Source organism: Nycticebus coucang, chromosome 13 (genome assembly GCF_027406575.1).
Source record: "Nycticebus coucang isolate mNycCou1 chromosome 13, mNycCou1.pri, whole genome shotgun sequence".
Classification (NCBI taxonomy): domain Eukaryota; kingdom Metazoa; phylum Chordata; class Mammalia; order Primates; family Lorisidae; genus Nycticebus; species Nycticebus coucang.
Window position 1 is genome coordinate 65,289,328 of NC_069792.1, and position 22,905 is coordinate 65,312,232.

The 22,905-nt window shown below is 44.1% G+C and overlaps 1 protein-coding gene and 2 pseudogenes across 1 annotated transcript; 2 read left to right on the forward strand and 1 right to left on the reverse strand.

The window, feature by feature from the left end:
* Nucleotides 1-266: 266 nt before the first annotated feature.
* On the forward strand, nucleotides 267-8,080 carry ODF1 (outer dense fiber of sperm tails 1). Its single transcript, XM_053559077.1, has 2 exons — nucleotides 267-722; nucleotides 7,500-8,080. The coding sequence occupies exons 1-2, from the start codon at nucleotides 400-402 to the stop codon at nucleotides 7,948-7,950; spliced, it is 774 nt and encodes a 257-aa protein (XP_053415052.1). The 5' UTR covers nucleotides 267-399; the 3' UTR covers nucleotides 7,951-8,080.
* Nucleotides 8,081-9,717: 1,637 nt separating this feature from the next.
* LOC128563415 (zinc finger protein 639-like) lies at nucleotides 9,718-11,538 on the forward strand (annotated as a pseudogene).
* Nucleotides 11,539-12,296: 758 nt separating this feature from the next.
* Nucleotides 12,297-12,411, reverse strand: LOC128564199 (uncharacterized; annotated as a pseudogene).
* Nucleotides 12,412-22,905: the final 10,494 nt, after the last annotated feature.

Below are 22,905 nucleotides of genomic sequence, written 5' to 3' on the forward strand. Positions count from 1 at the left end.
CAAACTCAGAAGCACAGACACAGCCATGGTTTGTCTTCAGGGCATACACAAATCAAGGAAGTTCAAGGTTACCCCTGTGAACCCCAAAGGACTGTGATTGCTTGGGAGACCCACCCCACTTCAGGGCGAGTGAAATCTGCACATCAGTGTGGTTCTGAGAGCAGCTCTGTAACTCTGAGGAGGGTCCCTGAAGGCCAGGGCTGCTGCTGTTCACACGGCAACCAGGTGACTATGACATACTCAGAGGGCAGTGAGGTCACAGAACACACACCTTAAAGCAGGTGAAGCATGTGTGCCTCATTTATTTTTAAAAGAAACTTCTGAGAAGAGCTTAGAACAATTTTTTCCCCCGAGTGCCATTTCCCAAAGGTACTCAAAAAACAATAAGGTGTGACTGTAATGGCTGCACTGAGTTGTCTTTTGGACAGTGTTAGAAGGGACATAAAGAAGGTGGACAGAGAACTGAGGCAATTGAGATGCATTGACGAGCTGAGCACGCGATGCCTGTGCGACTTGTACATGCACCCGTACTGCTGCTGTGACCTGCACCCGTACCCGTACTGCCTGTGCTACTCCAAGCGATCACGCTCCTGTGGCCTGTGTGATCTCTACTACCCGTGTTGCCTGTGTGACTACAAGCTTTACTGTCTTCGACCATCTCTGCGAAGTCTGGAGAGGAAAGCCATTAGAGCCATAGAGGATGAAAAGAGGGAGCTTGCCAAGTAAAATAACTTAGTTTTAGATTTTAAGAGTTGGTGTATTAGCCTTGTAAGAGGCAGGGAGGGAAACAATGGTGACAATTGACACTTGAACAAAGATGAAAAGGGTTCAAGATCCTAATTCTGGTGACTTAGGAGAGATTTAAGAAGAGTAACTGATCCATGATGGGAATTGTAAGATTGTCAGAAGGCGATGTAATGATGCCGATTGGCCAGGGTGGTGGTGGTTCATAGTGGGAGTGCTAATGTGATAAATAATGTGGCTTTAATGGGGAGAAGAAATAGGGGGTGTCATTAAAAAGCCATTCGAAGCAGCAAACTAAACATTTTTCCTGGTTATGAGTAAAGTGATTTGAGTATATTTGGACTTACAGAAAATGACTGCAGGAGAAGTAATAATAATTGATCAATTCCTTAATGTTTGCCAGAGGTTTTAGAGTGGGGGAGGGAATTGAACGATAGCAGCATTTCCTTGGTTTTGTAGGCGCGCTCTCCTCCCATACCCCTACTCCGAAGACTCATCTGGGATTATGTCCAGTTTAGCCAAAGTTGTGCTAGTTACAGGTTTCAAAATAGATGTCAAAGGGTTTTTAATTGAATTGGGTAATTTTAACAAGCCACTTTAAAAAAATTTTGTTTTTAGTTACATTTTCTTTTTTTGCCCGGAGAAAGATTTGCTTTTCTCAATTTCCACATATGTCATTTAGTTTTTTATTATGGATGAAAAATCTGGGTAATTTATTTCACCTGTCCCTGGTGAAATAAATGATGTCCCTCCATACATTGGAACAATGTGTAGATGTGAAAAAGATCAGTGAACCTTCTCTATGTATTAGATGTATTAAGCGCAAAACCTTACTGATGTATTAAGCGCAAAAAACAAGGTACAGGAAGTCTGTGTTTAATAGGCAGTGAGGTTTTAAAAGATGGGCACAGATAAGTAGGTAGATGGATACCTAGCGATGGTCTCCTGACAACAGTGACAGTCATGTTTCATTGGAATGGGCGACAAGGTAGTCATTGTCTAGGTCATCAGACAACCAAAGGTCAGCGGTAGCCCTCCCCAGTCTGGGATGGGCTATCACCTATAAAGTCATCTACACTTTTTTAGAACCAATGTTGATTTTTACTTTTTGAGGTATCAAGTTACACAAAATTCACACTGTGAGGCAGGGATTCTTTTTAATATTTGATCCAAGTGAAGGATTTCTTGGGAGCAGACCTGGGTTCACACGCTCCATACCTTTGAATACTTGAATACAAGTATCTCTAAGTCCTTTCAGCCTTGGTCTTCTGGCTGCCCTGCTATTCCCAGATTCTGTAGGTGAAGATGCCTCTCATCCTTTGCTAACTGGGCTTTTCAAGCCTTTTTCAGGAGGCCTTATTTCTTGGCATGCAGGAGACAGAACTTCAAGCTTAATTATCAACACTGTAGTTTAGACAAGCAGTGATGCTTTCTCTGGTTTGTGATGCTTTTCCTGACAGTGTCTGGGTCGTTGCTGATTTTATTTCTGTGCCTGGGGCAGTATGTGAAGCTGGTGATGTCTTCACATTAATTCCTGGGTTTCTGAACTGGTAATGCCAAATCCATTTTAGAAATGACCTCAGGCTTACCCTCTTTATCTCTCCCCAGCCACTTTTCTTCCAGTACACTCCACCTTGTGAAATGCCTGTGCTCTATTTCTGACAGCTTGACATTTCACTATCCAGAAAGGCTTAGTGTAACTTGCAAACCTAAATATCCAATTTTTCTGAATATGGGTGAAAATGTTAAGCCATGATCCTATCCTCAATCCCAGAGGGCTCCCACTGTTAATATTGATTCTGCAAATGAAATGCCTCTTTTTTTTTCATCTCCAAGCAAGCTCCTGATTCATGACTAAATAGATCCAGAAATATCGTGATGATTCAATTTTTTAAAAACAATCTTTAGTGTGAAATCTTGCTGGAGGCTTTTTGAGTTTAGAATTCACATTCACATGACCTTTCACCCCTTTAAAGAATGCCCAGGGGTTGGTTGGTTACGACACGTCCTTTCAGATGTCAGGCTGTGTTGTCCAGAAGATTTTTTGCCCAAGAAAGAAGTAGAGACTCTGATCTGTAGTTGCCTGGGCGCTACTGAAATTGTTTTTCTATGTGACAGTCAATCTGCTCTGTCCCTGGCTGCTTCTCTAATAACCGGCAAGAAGCCTTGGTCAACAGTTTCTTAATTCTCCCCATATATTTCTCAAGCCTTCCTGAGAGAGAGAGAGAGAATGTGTGTGTGTGGTGTTTTCTTAGACCTGATGTAGAAGTTCCAATCTATTTCCATTATTACAAAAAAGATAAAAAAAAAAAAAAGAAGAAGAAGAAAAGAAATATATATATATATATCCACTGTTCCTTGAGCAGCTGCTTCAAAGAACCCTTTGGTGGTGTCTTCCTTAGTAGAGACCCAAGTGAGCATGTTTGTTTCTTTAGCTTCTTTAATATTTCCTTTTCTTCCCTCCAATTACCTTTTGTGCCCCAAGCACTAGCAATGCCCCTGACTCTTCCTTTCTCTGCTGGGTTTAGGACAGAGGGAACTCAGTTGGTTTCCTTTATGAGACACTACACCACACTTCTGTCTTTCCCTGTCCTCTGGCCTAAAGCTGGAGAAACAACCAAAACCCAGCCACTGCCCAGGAGTTAGTTCTTTAATTAATGTGGCTCTGACTCCTGACACTAGTCCTGTTGAACAAATGAACCTTGATTTGTAGCTGTACCTAGAAACTAACCCTGAGACTGTTTCTGTCCATTCACCCAAGTGTGTGAGGTTGGCCTGAATCTCAATGAAAGATTCCCTTGAAAATCCCCACACCAAGAGCATCATCAAAATGTCAGAAATCTGCATTCTCATTTCTTGATTCCCCATTAAAGCTCAGTGTGAGGTTGTCATTGAATCCACTCTGACGTAGTGAGGCTGGCAGCAGGCCTCACGGTGAGCTCTTTACAGGTTTAGTGGTGCCTCACCCAGGTCTCAGCCTGCAGAGAAATTCTTGGAGGTTAGAGCATAGTTAAGCTGTGGGGAGGCACAGAGAGGAAACTTGTGAGCTTTCTGGCTGGTGAAAGGCTGGTGTTCCCACTGAGAGGAGACCTCCCTGTTGTTTCCCTTTGTGCCCTCTGCAGAGGTGGGAGTGACTTGGGCACCTCAGTCGCTATTATCCTAACCTCTTTAGCGCTAGGAGCCCCAGCACCCCACGGCTGCAGGGTAGGGATCACTGCCTGTCTAGGCCAAGTGCGTTGCTATTATTTGACTTGATGTCATTGTTTGATGATACAAGACTCAAAGCCTTAGATTTAGGACAAGTCCATGGAAGGTGGCACCTGGTGAAGCCTGTTACAGAAGTTACCCTTTTTGAGTTACCCTGTGCCTAGCACTTCATGTTGTTCATTAACCCTTGCGACATCCTTTTTGGGTAATGTTATAGCATTCACCTTGTACACAATGAAATAGATCCAGAGGCAACAGTCTTGGTCACTAGGTGGTGATAAAACAAGACTTGAAGCCCTGTTTGCCTGAGTTTGGAAGCCATGAATTTAACCACCTGGTCAGCGGTTTTCAAAGTGTGGTTCCTAGACCAGCACTGAGCAGCATATCTGGAGCTTGTTAGCAAATGCAAATTTGCAGCTCCACCCCTGACTTACTGAATCTGAAACTGGGGGTGGGACACAGCCATCTGGATTTTAGCAAGCTTCTGCAGGAGAGTCAGAGGCACCTGTGCTATGCTACCCAGCGCAGTGATGATATTGTCTTTAGTAACAATCCAAAAGCCTGGAGAAGAGAGAAAAGGAAGGAAAGAAGAGAGAGAGAATAAAGGAAAAGAGAAAGCAAAAGATAGGAGAGGAAGGGGGGAATTGAGTTAAAGTGGTCTTTGGAATGGGGTAAGTTCAGGAGGAAAAGCCAAGTTCTCCAATGAAGCCCAGAGGAAGGCCTGCCTCCCTGGTAGAGACAGGCATTTTTGGCATCTTGGGTATTTTATTCATGACCGAGTTGATTCTGATTTATCTATTTGTGAAGATGGCTGACTGCATAGCATCATGTGTGGTCAGCTTATTTCACATCAGGAGCTTGGTTGTACATATCAAGTTCAATGTCAGTAAGGAGAAGAGGTGGCAGCACACAGTGACAGACAGAGGCACTGCTGTCTGCTGGCTTTACTCAGGTTTCCTAAGAGGCTTCTGCAAAGAACCAAAGAAGCTGATTTCCCTATGTTTACTGCGGCCAAGCTCCCCCTCCATTATAACCAGCTTAGGAGGCAATCTCCCTTTGCTCAGAACCCTGTAGAACCATGGAAATGCCATGTGGGGTGGGTGATAAGTACATCACTAAGCAGGAATCAAGTTACAAGTTCAGAGTTGAGTCTAATGAGTGAAATGTGGTGCCTGCAATTTCCCCCAAACCTACACACCCTCACTGATAACCACTGACTTAGCAGCATGCTCTGGTCAGGAATTTTTAGGCAATTTCCTCAAGCTTCATGTTTGTAAGACCCCCGTGCAACTTCCACAGAACCAGAGGAACCAAAATGACAAAAAGAGTCTAAGGAAGAAGCCAGCCAAGCACTAAAATACATGAAATTGAACTCTGGGACTCAGGTTGCTTAGAGGAGATGGATCTGGGAGTCAACTTGGGCTTATGGATCCAGTTCCCAGATCCAGGAGGGCAGGGAGTCTTTGCCTGGCAGAATCAGCCATGGCGGTAGCTGGCTGGGGCCACTAGCAATTTTGTGGGAGTCCTTGGCCCTCTTTTGTGAGGCCTAGCACTATCTTCATGGCAGGATTTGAAGCTTTTCATCTTGTAGGGTAAGTTCTGAAAGGAACAGAAGTTTGACTCTCAGCCCATGTACACACCAGGGGAGGTTCTTGGGAGCCCAGAGAGCACCCAACCTGCTCTGCACTTCACCTTGGCCTTGGCTGCACTGGCTTTAAGCCTGTGACCCATCCAGAGAGGGCACCATGTATAGAGTCTAGGCTGGTTCCCTGCATCTTTGTGAACTACCTCTGCTTATCCAGAGAGACAGAGCACTTGTTCTTCTTCTTACCTCACAGAGAGAAAGATTTCAGAGTCCACAATCCTCTTTCTGTCTCCTTAGTATGGCTTAGGGCATCCTGGCACAGCCAGGGCAGGAAAGACACTCTCAGGTTCCATGGGACTGGGGGCAGAAAATAGGGCTGAATGACTATTCTGTCTTCTGGGTGTATTACACAAGTTGTTTCTGCTTGCCTCATTTGATCATTTCGATCAATTTGTAATTGATCAAATTGTTTTATTTGGTCTTTTTATAATTAACCACTCAGACTCTTGGTTTGTAATTTTCAGTACAAGGATAGTGAACACTTACACCGTCAAACCAAATCATTTAGGATGTATCAAGTGAAAAGTACAGATAAAAAGAGGATGTATAGCATTTCATAGGAAAACACATAAGACTATGTATATAGAAATACCCCTCATGCAAACACACAAACATACACACATCCCCATAAAGAAAGCCTAACACCAAAATGCTAAGTGTTATATGGAATTATAGGTATTTTTTTTTTTTGTGGTTTTTTTTTTTTTGGCCAGGGCTGGGTTTGAACCCGTCACCTCTGGCATATGGGGCTGGTGCCCTACCCCTTTGAGCCACAGGCATAGGTATTTTTAAATGATTCTATATTTTTGCTTATCTGCATTTTTAGTCTTCTGCAATGAATCACATAACTTGTGTAATGAAAACAAATATACAAATTCAGCATAAAAAGATGATACAGTTATAATCTGTATCACAAAGTTATTAAGAAACTTAAATGAAATAAAGTTTAACATGCTTAGCACCTTTCTCATACATTGCTTAAAAAAAAGGCAAAAGCCTAACAGCCTGACTAGGCACCAGGCACTATTGTAAACACTTCTCATGCATTAATAAGTTTAAGCCTTTCCATAACCCCATAATACTCTATGGGGTTATGGAAAGGCTTAATTTCCTCAAGCTTCATGTTTGTAAGACCCCCGTGCAACTTCCACAGAACCAGAGGAACCAAAGTGACAAAAAGAGTCTAAGGAAGTAGACTCCCAATAGAATGGGCTACTATTATTGTCTCAGTTTTACAGATGAGAAAACTGAGCCACAGAGTTGTCCTCATCATGTCCACATGTCAGAGCCAAGATTTAAGCTCAGATATTCCAGATCTAGAGTCTGTGCTCTCAGGCACTTTGCTTTACGTCTTTTGCATGTATCCTAACTGGTTAATTAGTGTTATTTTTTATTCCTAAAGATTTAAACACTAGGTTTGCTGAAAAACAGCATATGGTTGCATAGGACCACAGCAGTGGTGTCTATCACAAGCGTTGTGGAGGCTGGTGGTGGGGGAATCTGGATTTATAACATTGTCTAATTTCCATGGTGTAAATATTCCCACCATGACCATGACTGATCTCAAGAATGAGGTGAGAAGAGATGTGCAGTCAGCAAGCTGGCAGGATCTGACCCAGTACAGCACTGGGGTGGGGGTGGGGGATTAATAATTAAGCAGAATTTCTAATGTGCCAAGCACAGTGTTAAGGAAGGTGCCTTAATCTCCTTGAACCTTCCAATAGCCCTAAGATGTAGGTATTATTCTCTCCATTTTATAGATAAGAGGAAGATACGGGATTTAAATAAAAATTTAACTTTTGGTACTTCAAAAATAAATAGAAATCAGAATAATGCTTCTTAAGCTGTATCTGAATTCTGCGGTCTGACCTTCCTCCCACCCTTTCCTTGTTCTCAATTCCAGACTGAGAAGAACAACGAATAGAATTCTGGCCTCCTCTTGCTGTAGCAGTAACATTTTAGGATCGGTGAATGTATGTGGCTTTGAGCCTGATCAAGTTAAAGTTCGAGTGAAGGACGGAAAGGTCTGTGTATCAGCTGAGCGGGAGAACAGGTACGACTGTCTGGGATCGAAAAAGTACAGCTACATGAACATCTGCAAAGAGTTCAGCTTGCCGCCATGTGTGGATGAGAAAGACGTGACCTACTCCTACGGGCTGGGCAGCTGCGTCAAGATCGAGTCTCCGTGCTACCCCTGCGCCTCTCCGTGCAACCCCTGCAACCCCTGCAGCCCCTGTAACCCTTGTAACCCCTGCAACCCCTGCAACCCCTGCAGCCCCTGCAGCCCGTGTGACCCCTGCAACCCGTGCTATCCGTGTGGAAGCCGATTTTCCTGTAGGAAGATGATTTTGTAAAGTGTGTGTAGGAACCCATGACTTAGAAGTCCGGTACTCCAGCCAGGCAGCTCTTCCAGTGTTTCTCTCCTCCTTCCCATGGCCCTTGTTGTTCAAGTACGTAGGAAACTGAATACATAACTGCAATCTGCTGGTGTTGTGTGAAAGTCTTTTTGTTGAGCCCGCCACGGGAGCCCTGTAAGAATTAACAGATGGGGACAGAAGACAAACGGTGAGATCTGCCCTCCCGTGCCGCCCGCGTCCCCAGCTGCGTCTCAGTCCCAGGGGAGGACACTCTTTTGATGGGTGGCACCCCCAGACACTGCTGCTGGGGATCATCCAGGGAAGCCGCCTAGCCTAGAAACCCAACTGACAACACAGAAATGGGGTCGTTAGGGCGAAGGCGAACGCTTTTCCAAAACCATTACAGTAGGGAGTTTGAAGAGGGAGCTACTTTCTCGTCCCCAGGTTTTTACTGGGCAATAATCAGAATAAAAATGCATGGTGTGGAGGCGGGGGTTGGGAGGGGCACGGTCCCTAACTGAGGATGGGATGCCCGTGCAGCCTGTCATTTTCCAACATTCCTATAACTTTGGGGATTGTGTCTAGTTTAGGGTGGTTTGTGACTTCTGGAAAATTCATCGCAACTATCTCCTTTTCTCGATCCCCCAAACTGCTTTTAGAAGTCCAGTTCCAATTCGATTCCAAGTGTCTATGTCTCTGTTTTTGAGCCAGTACCTTGCTGTCTTGACCATCAAGCTAGACGTCCCATTTGATCCTGCAATCCCATTACTGGGCATCTACCCAGAAGGAAAAAAATCCTTTTATCATAAAGACACTTGTACTAGACTGTTTATTGCAGCTCAATTTACAATCGCCAAAATGTGGAAACAGCCTAAACGCCCACCAACCCAGGAATGGATTAACAAGCTGTGGTATATGTATACCATGGAATACTATTCAGCCATTAAAAAAAAATGGAGACTTCACATCCTTCGTATTAACCTGGATGGACGTGGAAGACATTATTCTTAGTAAAGCATCACAAGAATGGAGAAGCATGAATCCTATGTATTCAATTTTGATATGAGGACAATTAACGACAATTAAGGTTATGGGGGGGGGAGCAGAAAGAGGGATGGATGGAGGGAGGGGGGTGGGGCCTTAGTGTGTGTCACACTTTATGGGGGCAAGACATGATTGCAAGAGGGACTTTACCTAACAATTGCAATCAGTGTAACCTGGCTTATTGTACCCTCAATGAATCCCCAACAATAAAAAAAAAAAAAAAAAAGAAGTCCAGTTCCAAGTTCAGGAGGGAAAGCACATCTTTCATAAGATGGTGGCATAGATCACCCGAACTCATGGACTCAGTCCTTGAGCCATTCTTTATCACCAGGACAGAAATAGGTGTAAAGAAAGAACAAGGAAGGGGGGCTCCTGAAGAGCGCGGCCTTGGGCGAGGGCGCGCAGGGCGGGGGCGCGGGAGGCGGAGGGGCGGCCTGGTCGGCGTCCGGGGGCGCCAGGGCCTGAGCCGCGCCACCTTGGAGCTGCGCCGCCTTGGAGCTGCTCCGGGACGCGCCGGCATGCCCGGGGCCTGGCATGTTTTTTAACCATCTGTGGAAACTTCCCTGTAATTTTTTTCTTCGCTCCAGAAGTAAGAATTATACCAAGTAGATTTTTCAGGCTGGGCGTGGTGGCTCGTACCTGTGATCCCAGCACTTTGTGAGGAACACTTGTGGCCGGGAGTTGAACACCAGGCAAAGTAACATCGTTGAGAAGATATAAATGAGTATCCTAAAAAAAGAAAAAGGAAGACTTTTGGTGCGGCGCCTGTGGCTCAGTGAGTAGGGCACCGGCCCCATATACTGAGGGTGGCGGGTTCAAAACCAGCCCCGGCCAAACTGCAACCAAAAAATAGCCGGGCATTGTGGCGGGCGCCTGTAGTCCCAGCTGCTTGGGAGGCTGAGGCAGGAGAATCACATAAGCCCAAGAGCTGGAGATTGCTGTGAGCCGTGTGACCACGGCACTCTACTGAGGGCAGTAAAGTGAGACTCTGTTTCTACAAAAAATAAGAAGACTTTTTAAAAAGACTTTTAAAAAAGAAAAGGAAGACAACCTTCCCGTTATTCAGTATAAGAGAAGGTGTCTTTGTGGCTGTTTCTAATATGTGTGCCTGGAACAGTCTGAGACTCCTGTGGAATAAGCAGAATTGCAGATGGATTCAATGGATTTTTTTCTGACTATTGTTATAGTGTTTGTTCTATGAGACAGCCAGACTTAAAATATTTTGACAACAAAGATGATTCCGATACTGAGACATCAAGTGACTTGCCAAAAGTTACAGATGGAACCAAGGCCAGAAATAGAAATCAGAACTACCTGGTTCCTAGTCCAGTGCTTAGAATTCTAGACCACACTGCCTTACCTACAGAAAAAGCTGCTGATATTGAAATTTGCAACGAAGAGTGTGACTCACCTGAATCAGTCAATCAACAAACCCAAAAGGAGAGTCCTATAGAAGTTCACACAGCTGAAGATGTTCCAATTGCTGTAGAAGTGCATGCCATTGCCAAGGACTATGATATAGAGACAGAAAACAATTCCTCTGAGAGTCTCCAAGACCACACGGATGATGAGCCACCAGCTACACATTGTAAAATTCTTGACAAGAGCCAGGCTTTGAATGTGACTGCCCAGCAGAAATGGCCTTTACTGAGAGCTAATAGCAGTGGCCTCTATAAATGTGAACTTTGTGAGTTCAACAGCAAATATTTTTCTGATTTAAAGCAGCATAGGATCCTGAAACATAAACGTACTGATTCAAATGTGTGTCGAGTATGCAAGGAAAGTTTCTCTACCAACATGCTTCTGATAGAACATGCCAAAATACACGAAGAGAATCCCTGCATTTGTAAATACTGTGACTATAAGACAGTAATTTTTGAGAACCTAAGCCAGCATATTGCAGACACCCATTTTAGTGGTCACCTCTAGTGGTGTGAGCAGTGTGACATGCAGTTCTCTTTAAGCAGTGAACTCTATCTCCACTTCCAGGAGCACAGCTGTGATGAGCAGTATTTGTGTCAGTTCTGTGAACACGAAACTAATGACCCAGAAGACTTGCATAGCCGTGTGGTAAATGAGCATGCGTGTAAATTCATAGAATTAAGTGATAAGTATAACAAGGGAGAACATGGACAGTCTAGCCTCTTAAGCAAAATTACCCTTGACAAATGTAAAAACTTCTTTGTATGTCAAGTATGTGGTTTTGGGAGTAGACTTCATAGCAATGTTAATAGGCATGTGGCTATTCAACATACTAAAAGAATGTTGTAATAGAATACTATTTTTCCTCATGTTTGTGATGACTGTGGGAAAGGCTTTTCAAGTATGCTAGAATATTGCAAGCATCTAAATTCACATTTATCTGAAGGGATTTATTTATGTCAATATTGTGAATATTCAACAGGACAAATTGAAGAGCTTAAAATTCATCTAGATTTCAAGCATTCAGCTGACTTGACCTCATAAATGTAGTGACGCTTGATGAGGTTTGGGACTGAAAGGGAGTTAATAAGTCACCTTCCAGTCCATGAGACCACATGATTAGTTTCTTTATTTAAATTTACAGAATGTTAATGTAAAAAAAAAAAAAATCAGCTTTTTTTTGGCTATGTTAAAATGAATGATTTTAAACCAAACTTTAAAAATTTGCCTTTAACATTGTCCAGCTTTCTTGGCATTGCTCCATTTTTCAGTATATAATTATATCTTAAATGTGGTATTTTCAATTCCATGATAGTTCACGGTTTTAATCATTCTTGGTGACTGTCATCCTGTTTCTTATATGTGCTTTAATTTCATGAATTGAAAAACAGGTACTGAAGAAAGAGCTACAGTTCTCCATCCTTAACCATAGGTACTACTTTCTTTTCTTTTCTTTTTTTTTTTAGAGACAGAGTCTCACTTTACTCCCTCAGTAGAGTGCCGTGGCGTCACACGGCTCACAGCAACCTCTTAACTCTTGGGCTTAAGCGATTCTCTCGCCTCAGCCTCCCGAGCAGCTGGGACTACAGGCGCCCGCCACAACACCCGGCTATTTTTTTGTTGCAGTTTGGCCGGGGCTGGGCTTGAACCCACCACCCTCGGCATATGGGGCCGGCGCCCTACTCACTGAGCCACAGGCACAGGAGGACAAGCTTAGATTTTCATGTATGAAATCATTAAATTATTGTACTACCAGAACTAAAATAAAACATAATATACAATTAAATTCACTGATAATCCCATCAGTAAGAAACCAACCCTCCTTTTGTGTTTCCCATCAGTAGTTCTCTGGTAATCAGTGGACTCTGATTATTTTTTTAAATAATCCTTATATGTGTCAGAATTCATAGTGAACAGTTAGTTCTGGGTTGCAAAAGAAGTATTTTTTTGAGTTGTCTGTCTTTGTCCACAAGTTAAAAAGAAACAAGTGCTGTGTAATTATTTTCGTAACACTAGGAGGCCAATTTCATAGGAGGAAAAAATTTGGTTTTCTTAGTCTGTTATTAAAATTAAAAAAAAAATTTCTAAAAAAAAAAGAAAGAAAGAAAGAACAAGATGATGGGGAGGGATCAAAATAAGGATACTGTCTGGTTTCCCACCTGACTCTTAGAGGGAACATAAACCCTCCAGTTTGCACAGCAAGTCTATTCATTAATCTCAGCTGCATGTGGGTTAAAGTGGTAGCTCTCAGCCCCAGTGCCACATAGGAATCACTCTGGGAGTTTTAAAAATATGTATACCAGCCAGCGCGGTGGCTCAGCCTGTAATCTCTGCACTCTGGGAGGCTGAGACCAGTGGATTCACGGTTTCGAGCCCAGCCTGGGCAAAAGGGAGACCTCATCTCTAAAAATATCTGGGCATTGTGGCAGGCACCCACAGTCCCAGCTACTTAGGAGGCCGAGGCAAGACAATCGCTTAAGCCCAAGAGTTTGAGGTTGCTGTGAGCTATGATGCTACAGCACTCTACTGAAGGTGATAAAGTGAAACTCGGTCTCAAAAAAAAAATATATATATATATATAATATATGGATACCAAGCAAAATACACAAAATAAAACAAAAAACAAATACTAAAAAAACTTAAAAAGACAAAAATTTCCTATTTTATATATTTTTTGTTTTCTTATTTTATGTTAATCACTCTGTTGCCCAGACTAGAGTGCCATAGTGTCAGCCTAGTTCACCACAACCTCCAACTTCTAGATTCCACCAATCCTCATGCCTCAGCCTCTGGAATAGCTGGGACTACAGGTGCCCTGCCTGCCACATGCTCAATGGGAATAGAAGATGAACTGGTGAGATCTGCCCTCCTGTGGCCCCCCGTCCCCAGCTACTTCTCAGTTCCAGGAGAGGATACTCTCTTGGTGGGTGGCCATGCCCAGACACTGTTGGTGGGGATCATCCAGTGAAATGACCTACCCCAGAAAACAAACAACACAAAACAGGGTAGTTAGGGGAAAAGGCACCTAATTTTTCCTATTTTTTTAGTAGAGGCAGTGTCTTCTTGCTCAGGCTGGTCTCGAATTCCTGAGCTTAAGTAATATTCCCACCTTAGCCTCCTAGAATGCTAGGATAACAGGCAGGAGCCATCTGACAGCCTGGCTGACAAATTTTTTTAATAAACCAGATGTCTAGGTCCCCTTCCAGAGAAACTAAGGTAATAACTTGAGGTGCAGCCTGAGCACTGTGACTTTTCAAAGCTTCCCAGGTGATTCAAGCATGCAGCTAAGGTTGAGAAGCTCTAGACAGGACTTTTTTTTTTTTTTGAGATAGAGTCTCACATTGTTGCCCTCAGTAGAGTGCCGTGGCATCACAGCTCGCAGCAACCTCAAATGCTTGGGCTTAAGCGATTCTCTTGCCTCAGCCTCCCAAGTAGCTGGGACTACAGGTGCCTGCCACAACGCCCAGCTATTTTTTGGTTGCAATTGTCATTGTTGTTTGGCAGGCCCAGGCTGAATTCGAACCTGCCAGCTCTGGTGTATGTGGCTGGCGCCCTTAGCTGCTGAGCTACAGGTGCCGAGCCTCTGGACAGGATCTTAAAACTCTCCCAGACTTTTCTTTAAATCCTTCAAGTTCAAGATTGAAGAACATGGGCAGTGCCTATGGCTCAAAGGAGTAGGGTGCTGGCCCCATATACCAGAGGTGGCGGGTTCAAACCCGGCCCTGGCCAAAAACAAAAGATTGAAGAAGACTAATGGATAGCAAACATATTTCTCTTTTGATTAGAGAAGTAATGACCCCTCTATACAGGTGAATAAAAACATTGATTATTTCTAAAATTTAAGTTACCCTTAAGGTTTCTTGCCATGTTTTGAATATGTATTTATAAACATTTTATTTTCTAAGTTATAACTATTTTGAAAATGATTTTGAAAAAATTTCACCTGTCGAGTTACTGGGATTCTGACTGGGATCATAACCACTTGAACATCTAAGAGCCTTTGTCCTAAGGAAGGTGCCTGTTCCAGGGCACTTCTGGGGTCAGTTCATTCTTTTATTTGTCCACTCACTGACCTGTCTGATTGTCAGTTCAGCAACTCATTCCTTCATCCAGCAACCAGCCAGACAGACTTTATCATTTTAAATGCCAGAGACTGTGCTTTGCAACAGTGAGATAAAGGGGAAAAGTACCCTATAAATGCCTCAGATTAAATTCAAGAAGGGGTGCTATGGAGGAAGTTGGGGTAGAGGATGAAGAGTTCCACCAAAACTGAATTTCTGAGGGCTAGGAGAGGCCAGAAGGCCTTTCCAGATTGGCCTCGGGAATTTCCATGGTGTGTACCATTGACATCACTGCCTCTGTGACACCTGGCCTGCAATGAGTTGGTGGCCTTATCTGCTCACCAGCCTCACAGGGAAAGACTTGATGGAAAGCCAAGTGTTTATCCACCGAATACCTGCTCTGAACAGAGCACGGCACCAGAAGCTATTGTCAGTAAGTACCTTTCCGGGAATTCTGGGGGCGAAGGAAGACCAACCCTGTGGTATAATTGTTAAAACATCAAGAACTAAGCTGTATGGTGTGGAGGTTAAGTGCCCCCCAACTTTAGAGAGGGGCTGAGGAAGTGGGGTTTGGGTGCAGACCCTGTCCGAGGCCTTGAAGTTATAAAGCGCACAGCAGAGCTTGTGCCGTGAGCTAACGGGGTTCCCGTGCAGGGAGGAAATCGACACGGGGAGAGGAAGACACATTTGCTGTTTCCAAAATTACCTTTGATTGGTGAGATGGACCCTGGGCTCGGACAGCTCTGATGTGGCCAGGGTAGTAGGCAGGAGATGGGAGAGGGGGTACTTCTTAAAGGGGTGCTTCTTGAAGAGGCTAGAAATTGGCCCAGATGGGAACGGAAAATGAGGGGGTGCCAAGCTGCACCACTGTCCAGCATGTGCAGAATGAATGAATTTATAAATCAGGTGGATGTGCCACTTCTAATAAATGTGCCAGGGAAAGACTGCACAATTAAGATGGGAAAGGAGGGTAATTCCACTTCTTAGTGTTCATGGAATTTATTCTACAGCTGAAATGCTATTTAATTATATCGTGAATTAAAATTGTCTCAGGTATAGGATGGAGGGGCATGCAAACCCATTGGCTATCATGTGTTGTTTGATTTCTTTCAAAACTCATGTAGTGAATTATTTTGTAAAATGATATTAAAGATCCTCAGCTGAGTGTTCTTCAGTCATTGTCACATAATTTTATTTAGTGGATTGTGCATGTCCCCAGACCTGGTGGAATAATTTCCTATATGGAAATTCCTTCTTTTCTGTCTCTGCTTCTCTTTGTTTCTGTCTGTCTCTCTCTGTGTGTCTTTCTCTCTCACTCTAGCACCAGTGGCTCCAGTGGTTCTCAACCTTCCTAATGCCGCGACTCTTTAATACAGTTCCTCATGTTGTGGTGACCTCCAACCACGAAATAGCAACAAAAATAATTTGATGGTTGGGGGTCACCACAACATGAGGAACTGTATTAAAGGGTCGCGGCATTAGGAAGGTTGAGAACTACTGGGTTAAACATTGGCTGAGGGCATTAAACTAAAAGTTAAGCTAAAATTGACACAGAAGACTGGGTTTATAAGAAAAGAGGGGAGAGCATTGCTGGGTGACCCAGGTGAATTCTGGCAAAGTTTGTAGGGTTTTTGGCCTTTATACAACAGTTTTCAACAGAAGCCCAAATAAGTCCCATGGTTTGGGATCAAGGCTGGAGGATGGACTCGGAAGTTATCCTCAGGGAGCAACTGCTTTAATGCTAACCCAGAAGCACTTCCTTCCCATCTGGAGAGGTACAGTAAGTATTAGTTCCTGTCCCTAAAGATATAAAACAGAACCAAATAGAGCCATTGCTTAGATCCCTGGATCCTAATGAATGTATAAAATTTGACAATCAGAATGGAATCTCTCTCTGCCTAAGCTATACCAAGCCCTGGTACCAGCATTAGTCACGCCAAGGTCAGCAACCCCGGTGGTTATGCTACCACCCCTTGCAGGCTGACAAACCTGGGTTTTGATAGATGATGGAGCCCATGATTCCAGGGCTTTGGGTGTGCTTCAGAGAAGGTGTCAGTGACAGAAAGTGTCCTGGAGCCAGGGAGCCAGACAGGGTCCCTGAAATCCAGCAGTCACTGGTCCACCCCTTAGGATGTCTCACAGTGGGCCATTGCTCCCTCTGCTAAGATGCAATAACCCCAGGAGTTGGAATAATGTCGCTCTTGGTGAGAGGAGGGCCACCAAGCATAGGGATATCAGGAATTTCTAGCGTTGAAGTTTCGAGGAGAAAATAACTCTTCTTTTCAACTCAAACATCAGCAATGACTGCATTTTTGTACACCCTGTACACCAAACTAAAGGAAATGGTCTAAAAAGAGTTTTACTGTCTGGTCTGTGAATTGGGGGTTGGAGGATTGTAAGTCATTTTGCTACACTCATGAATTTTACAGGCCAGAAATTCAGATAGGACATGGTGGAGAATGCCCAAATGTCTGGAATCTTCCAAAGCTCTCCTCATTCACTATCTGGCACTTGGGCTGGGCTGACTCCAGGGCCAAGTTGAACTGCTGCTTTGATCTGGCTCATGATTTTAGATGGAAAGTCTTACAGTGCTATAGAAAACACTATACTTTAGTATACACATATCTGCTTTTATTGAAAACAATACAACATAAAAAGAATCACAATGTTCAGCATTAAAAATCTTTCCACCAATAGGCTAGTGCCTGTGGCTCAAGTGGCTAAGGTGCCAGCCACATACACCTGAGCTGACGGGTTTGAAACCAACCCAGGCCTGCCAAACAACATTGATGGCTGCAATCAAAAAATAGTTGGGCATTGTGGCAGGCACCTGTAGTCCCAGCTACTTGGGAGACAGAGGCAGGAGAATCGCTTAAGCCCAGGAGTTGGAGGTTGCTGTGAGCTGTGATGTCACAGCACTCTACCCAGGGCGACAGCTTAAGGCTCTGTCTCAAAAACAACAACAACAAAAAAAATCTTTCCACTAATAGAACATTTGGAATTAATAAAGCTTTAGAAAAAAACATGGTTACCACATCTGTGGTAACAAACTGCAGTCAGGCCTACTTAAACAAGCTTTGTTCACTATTTTTTTCCAATTATTTTTGTGGTTATTATAACCTTTTTAATTGAAATGGATCAAGGCTTAGTGTTGGTGCTATAAATATATCAAGGATTTATTCCAGATTTTTCTGGGCCAGCCCAGATTTCAAATGACCATATCCTGGTCTGGGGATGGGAGAATGTGGTCACCTCATGTTTCCTGTGTGTGGTCGGAGTCTCTGCCACCGAGATGTTAAGGAGCCAGTACAGATGGTTTAGATAACAACTGAAACCGCCACAGAAGGAAGGGTACAAGAACAAAAAAAGCATCTGAGACAAGCTGGCACCCTGGGTCACCGTGCAGAGGCAGCAGGAAAGCAGGCCAGGATTTGTCTGAGCAAAACAACCTGGTCATAGATTAGGCAACTGTCTTGAAAGAGGAAGTTGGTTTTCTGAGTCAGCAGCTTAATCACCTTCCGGTATCATCATATTCTTTAGCCATCAGGGCCCGGCCCATGGGCTTCTGAGGTGGTTCAACCTCCTAGGAAGGAAGGAGGTAGTTTCTAGAAGGGCGGACCCACAGAGTTGGTGGGTCAGGACAGCAGAGAGTGGGGGGACGAAGGCAAGCCACATTGTGGTGGGTTTCAAGTCCCCTCCATGCCCTCTTCCCTTCAGTGGGTGAAAGAGGAGGAATAAAAGAACAAACTCCCCAGGTCTTTGGGGAGTTTGATTTTTCCTCCCGGTGTCATTAAGCTCCTCTGAGAAGCCCCATATCCTTCCAGGCTCCCTTTGCTTCTCTCCCCATTTTCTCCCCTTTAGGGACCTGTTGGAGTCCAGGCAGGAAACACAGGACACTCAGCTAGGATTTGGAAATTCTTTTTAATGCGGTGACTTTACAGAGGTGTGGGAGGCCTCACGTGAGTCACAAGAGATGTGGATGAGCACAGCACGGGGCCTGTGGGGACGGAAGAAAGGGCATTACTAGTGCCCAGGGGAGAAAAGCTGAAGCCCTGGACCAGGGGCTGCTGGACAGGAGCTGAGCTTGTAGAAGGGTGCTGCCCCCCAGCAGGGTGCCCAGAGGTGGGGAGTGAAAGGAATCAATACTCCCACCTCTCTTTCCTCCCAACTTCCACTTCCTCAATCCTATATCCCCTTGGCCCACCCCACTGAGACACCAGAAGGCAAGAGAACAGCTGGTGATAGAGTTCAACCAGGGCAGCCAGGTGGTAGTCCCCCCTTTCTTTCCTTCATTTCTCCCTCCTTTCTTCCGTTTTTCCTTTCCTTTCCTTCTCCCTCCCCCCTTCCTTCCTGCTAAGCTGCTTTTCTGTTTGCCCCCAGGATGTCACGCCATCGCGCCAGGCATTGAGGAATCAGAGATCAAAAGCCAGACATGTTACACGTTCAACTAATGGGCACAGTATCAGTGTATATCACATGGCCCACCTCCTGGATGTGGGACATAACAGGGACCTTAACTAACATATGAAAACATTGTAACCTAATTGTTTGTACCTATTTTAATCTGAAAATTAAAAAAGAAAAAAAAAAGCCAGGTCTGTTCCCCAACTTTTTGGAGCTTTCAGTCTGAGAGGGAGACAGCTGCAGAGCACCCAAAGGGCTCAGGAATGGGGTGGACAGGCTCAGGGACGCAACCTCGGGCTCTGTGTTTCCTTCTCCAAAGCCAGGCCACATAGCTCCTTGATCCTGAATGAGAGACCCCATGGAAACTCTTATTCAGAGCTGATCCTGGAAAGCCCGAGTGGGGCCCCTTAGAATTCAGAGGCAAAGTGCTGCACCGTCCCAAGCTGCCATCCCTCATGCCCTCTGCCATTCTTCAGCATTTCTGTCCCTTCTGCTTAAACCTATGCATGCCTCCCTTAATGTGTAAGGGAGAGAAATTCAGAAGAACATTGTTTAATCCTGAGATGGTGGAACACAGTCTAAGCAGCACAGGGTGTCCAGAAGCTGTAATTGAAATATAGACATAGTCAATTACATTTCTAAGGATTGGGAGGCAAAAATTACATAAAGTCAGTAGAGAAATAATAGGCTAGAAAAAATAGTTGAAACTTGATGAGTGTTATATATTTGGTAGGTAATTTAAAAGGCAAAGACAAATAATTTTAAAATGGGCGACAAGAACCATTGTAGCATCTTTATTCATAATCTCCAAAAATTGGAAGCAAACAAGATGTCTCTCAACAGGTGAATAGATAAACAAACCATGGTACATCCACCCAATATTCCGCGGTAAAAAGCAATGAGATATCAGGCACAAATAAAAACCAAAAAGGAATCTTAAATGCACATGGCTAAATTTTAAAAAGCCAATCCGAAAAGGCTATATACTTTATGATTTCAATGATGTGACATTCTGGAGAAGGCAAAACTATAAAGACAGTGAAAGGATCAGTGATTTCCAAGGGCTTTATGCCAGTGGGGTAGAGGATTGAATAAAGCACAGAGGATTTTTTTTAAGATGATAAAACTATGCAATATGATACAGTGATGGCAGATAGACAATACTAAGCATTTGTCAAAACCCATAAAACATTACAGCACTAAGAGTGACTCAATGTATAATTTTTTTCAAAAATCACTTAGGGCTCGGTGCCTGAGGCTCAAGCGGCTAAGGCGCCAGCCACATACACCTGAGCTGGCATGTTCGAATACAGCTTGGGCCTGCCAAACAACAACGACGACGGCTGCAACCAAACAATAGCTGGGCATTGTAGCAGATGCCTGTAATCCCAGCTAGTTGGGAGGCGGAGGCAGGAGAATTCCTTGAGCCCAGGAGTTGGAGGTTTCTGTGAGCTGTGATGCCACGCCACTCTACCCAGGGCCAAAGCTTGAGGCTCTGTCTAAAAAAAAAAAAAAAACTTAGAAGGTCAAAAAATTCTAGAATCCAATGCAGATTATGAAAAAAGAATCTGTCACAGGCCAGGCTCGGTGGCTCACACCTATAATCCCAGCACTCTGGGAGGCTGAGGCAGGTGGGTTGCCTGAGCTCCAGGTTCGAGACGAGCCTGAGCAAGAGCTAGACCCCATCTCTAAAAATAGCCTGGCGTTGTAGGGCACCTATAGTCCCAGCTACTTGGGAGGCTGAGGCAAGAAAATCACTTGAGCCCAAGAGTTTGAAGTTTCTATGAGCTATGAGGCTACTGCACCTCTATTGAGGGCAACAAAGTGACACTCTGTTTCAAAAAAAAAAATCTGTTACAAATGTATCAAAATATCTCACTAAAGGGTGTGAGGGGAAAGGTGCTGACCTAAAGAACTTTGGAAATGAGGAAAGTCCACAAGACTAAAGGCAAAAGAGCTGCACATAAGCATTGTACTCTAGTTGGTAAAGCTTTTCCCCATCAGGGTTTGGGTTAATGCTGCTACTGCTACACACGTGTACTGAGTTGAACTAGTGAGTAAATATTGATGGATGGTGGGAGCCAGGTTTCACACTATTGGAGCAGGAATTTACCAATAAGCAAGGGGAGAAGGCTAGAATGATCCATGTGGTAATGAATTAGAGCGGCAGACATAAAAACTCATGTTTACATAGAAATATTTATAGGTACGTATAGATACACTGGTTAGTATGTTCGTCTGTATTTCCTTGCTCTGGTCAGCTGAAGGGGCCTTGACGTCATGACACCCCAGTAGCAATGAGCAGAAAGTAAGAAAGCACTAAAACGAAAAACAGAAAATTCTACATGGACGGGGACATGGCAGAGGGACAGGGGAGCAAACTGACAGAGCTCCCAATGGTCGCAGCTGAAATAATTTAAAATTAAAATGGAGTTGTATGGGATTATAACCCAAAGCATAAAGCAAATATCCATGCATCTATACCTAGTACTGATAACAAAGTGGGGCAGGAGAGATTAATCTCCCATGCAGAAGAATTCCAAATAATTTATGAAGATGTTCCCCCTGGAGGAGGTGGGCACCACTCTCCTTAAATGTGGGCTTCCCAGAGTGACTGCCTTCTGAAGATTACAGTGTGGAAAGTGTGGGAGAAGAATAATTTTATAGACTGGGCTCACACCTGCAATCCTAGCACTCTGGGAGCCTGAGGTGGGAGGATCATTTGAGGCCAGAAGTTCAAGACCAATCTAAGCAAAAATAAGACCTGATCTCTACTAAAAATAGAAAAGCTGGTCAGGAATGGTGACTCACACCTGTAGTCCCAGCTGCTGGAGAGCCTGAGGCAGGCAGATCAATTGAGCCCAAGAGTTTGGAATTGCAGTGATGTAGCCCCCTGTAGTCTAGCAGGGGTAATAGAGTGAGACCTCATCTAAAAAAATAAAAATAAAATAAAGAATAACTTTATAATGAGGAAACCTGACAAAGACTACCTCAGCCAGGTGGCCAAGATCAACACCAACAGTCAAAGTCATGTTGATAGTAAGCACCCTAACATCAGTCAGTCATGAGAAAACATCAGACCCCGTACAATATAGGGACATTTTACAAAATGCCTGACCAGAAAGAACTCCTGAGGACACCATCAAGGTCAACAAAAACAAGGAAAGTCTGGGAAACTCAAGGTCAAGAGGAACCTAAGGAGACCTGATGACTAAATACAATGTGGTGTCTTGAAATGGAGAGAGGACATTAGGTAAAAATTAAGGAAACCTCAAGAAAATGATTCTGGGTAGCACCTGTAGCTCCATGGGCAGGGCACCAGCCACATGTACCAAGGCTGGTGGGTTCGAACTCAGCCCAGGCCAGCTAAAACAACAATGACAACTGCAACAACAATGACAAAAATAACCGGGCATTGTGGTGGGTGCCTGTAGTCCCAGCTACTTGGGAGGCTGAGGCAAGAGAATCACTTAAGCCCAAGAGTTTGAGGTTGCTGTGAGCTGTGATGCCAAGGCACTCTACCCAGGGTGACAGCTTGAAACTCTGTCTCAAAAAAAAAAAAAAAAGGCTCAGCGCCTATGTTTCAAGCAGCTAAGGCGTCAGCCACATACATCTGAGCTGGCAGGTTCGAATCCAGCCTGGGGCCCACCAAACAACAATGACGGCTGCAACCAAAAATTAGCCAGGAGTTGTGGCAGGCACCTGTAGTCCCAGCTACTTGGGAGGCAGTGGCAGGAGAATCACTTGAGCCCAGGAGTTGGAGGTTGCTCTGAGCTGTGATGCCACAGCACTCTACCCAGGGTGACAGCTTGAGGCTCTGTCTCAAAAAAAAAAAAAAAAAGAAAGAAAGAAAGAAAAGAAAAAGAAAATGATTCCCTCCCTTGGCCCCCTCCACATTAATGAATTTATATGCCTTTTCTCCTATTAATCTGCCTTTTATCAGCTGATTTTCAGCAAACCTTCAGAGAGTAAAGAGGAAGTTTTCCCTTTGCCCCTAGAAAAGTATAGACTTTAGTCAATA

What these genes read in the sequence shown, in the direction of transcription:
- ODF1 (XM_053559077.1), top strand. Translation starts at nt 400, where the DNA reads ATGGCTGCACTGAGTTGTCTTTTGGACAGTGTTAGAAGGGACATAAAG. An exon ending in GAAAAGAGGGAGCTTGCCAA is followed by an intron (nt 723 to 7,499) that starts GTAAAATAACTT and finishes TCTCAATTCCAG; the next exon opens with ACTGAGAAGAACAACGAATA.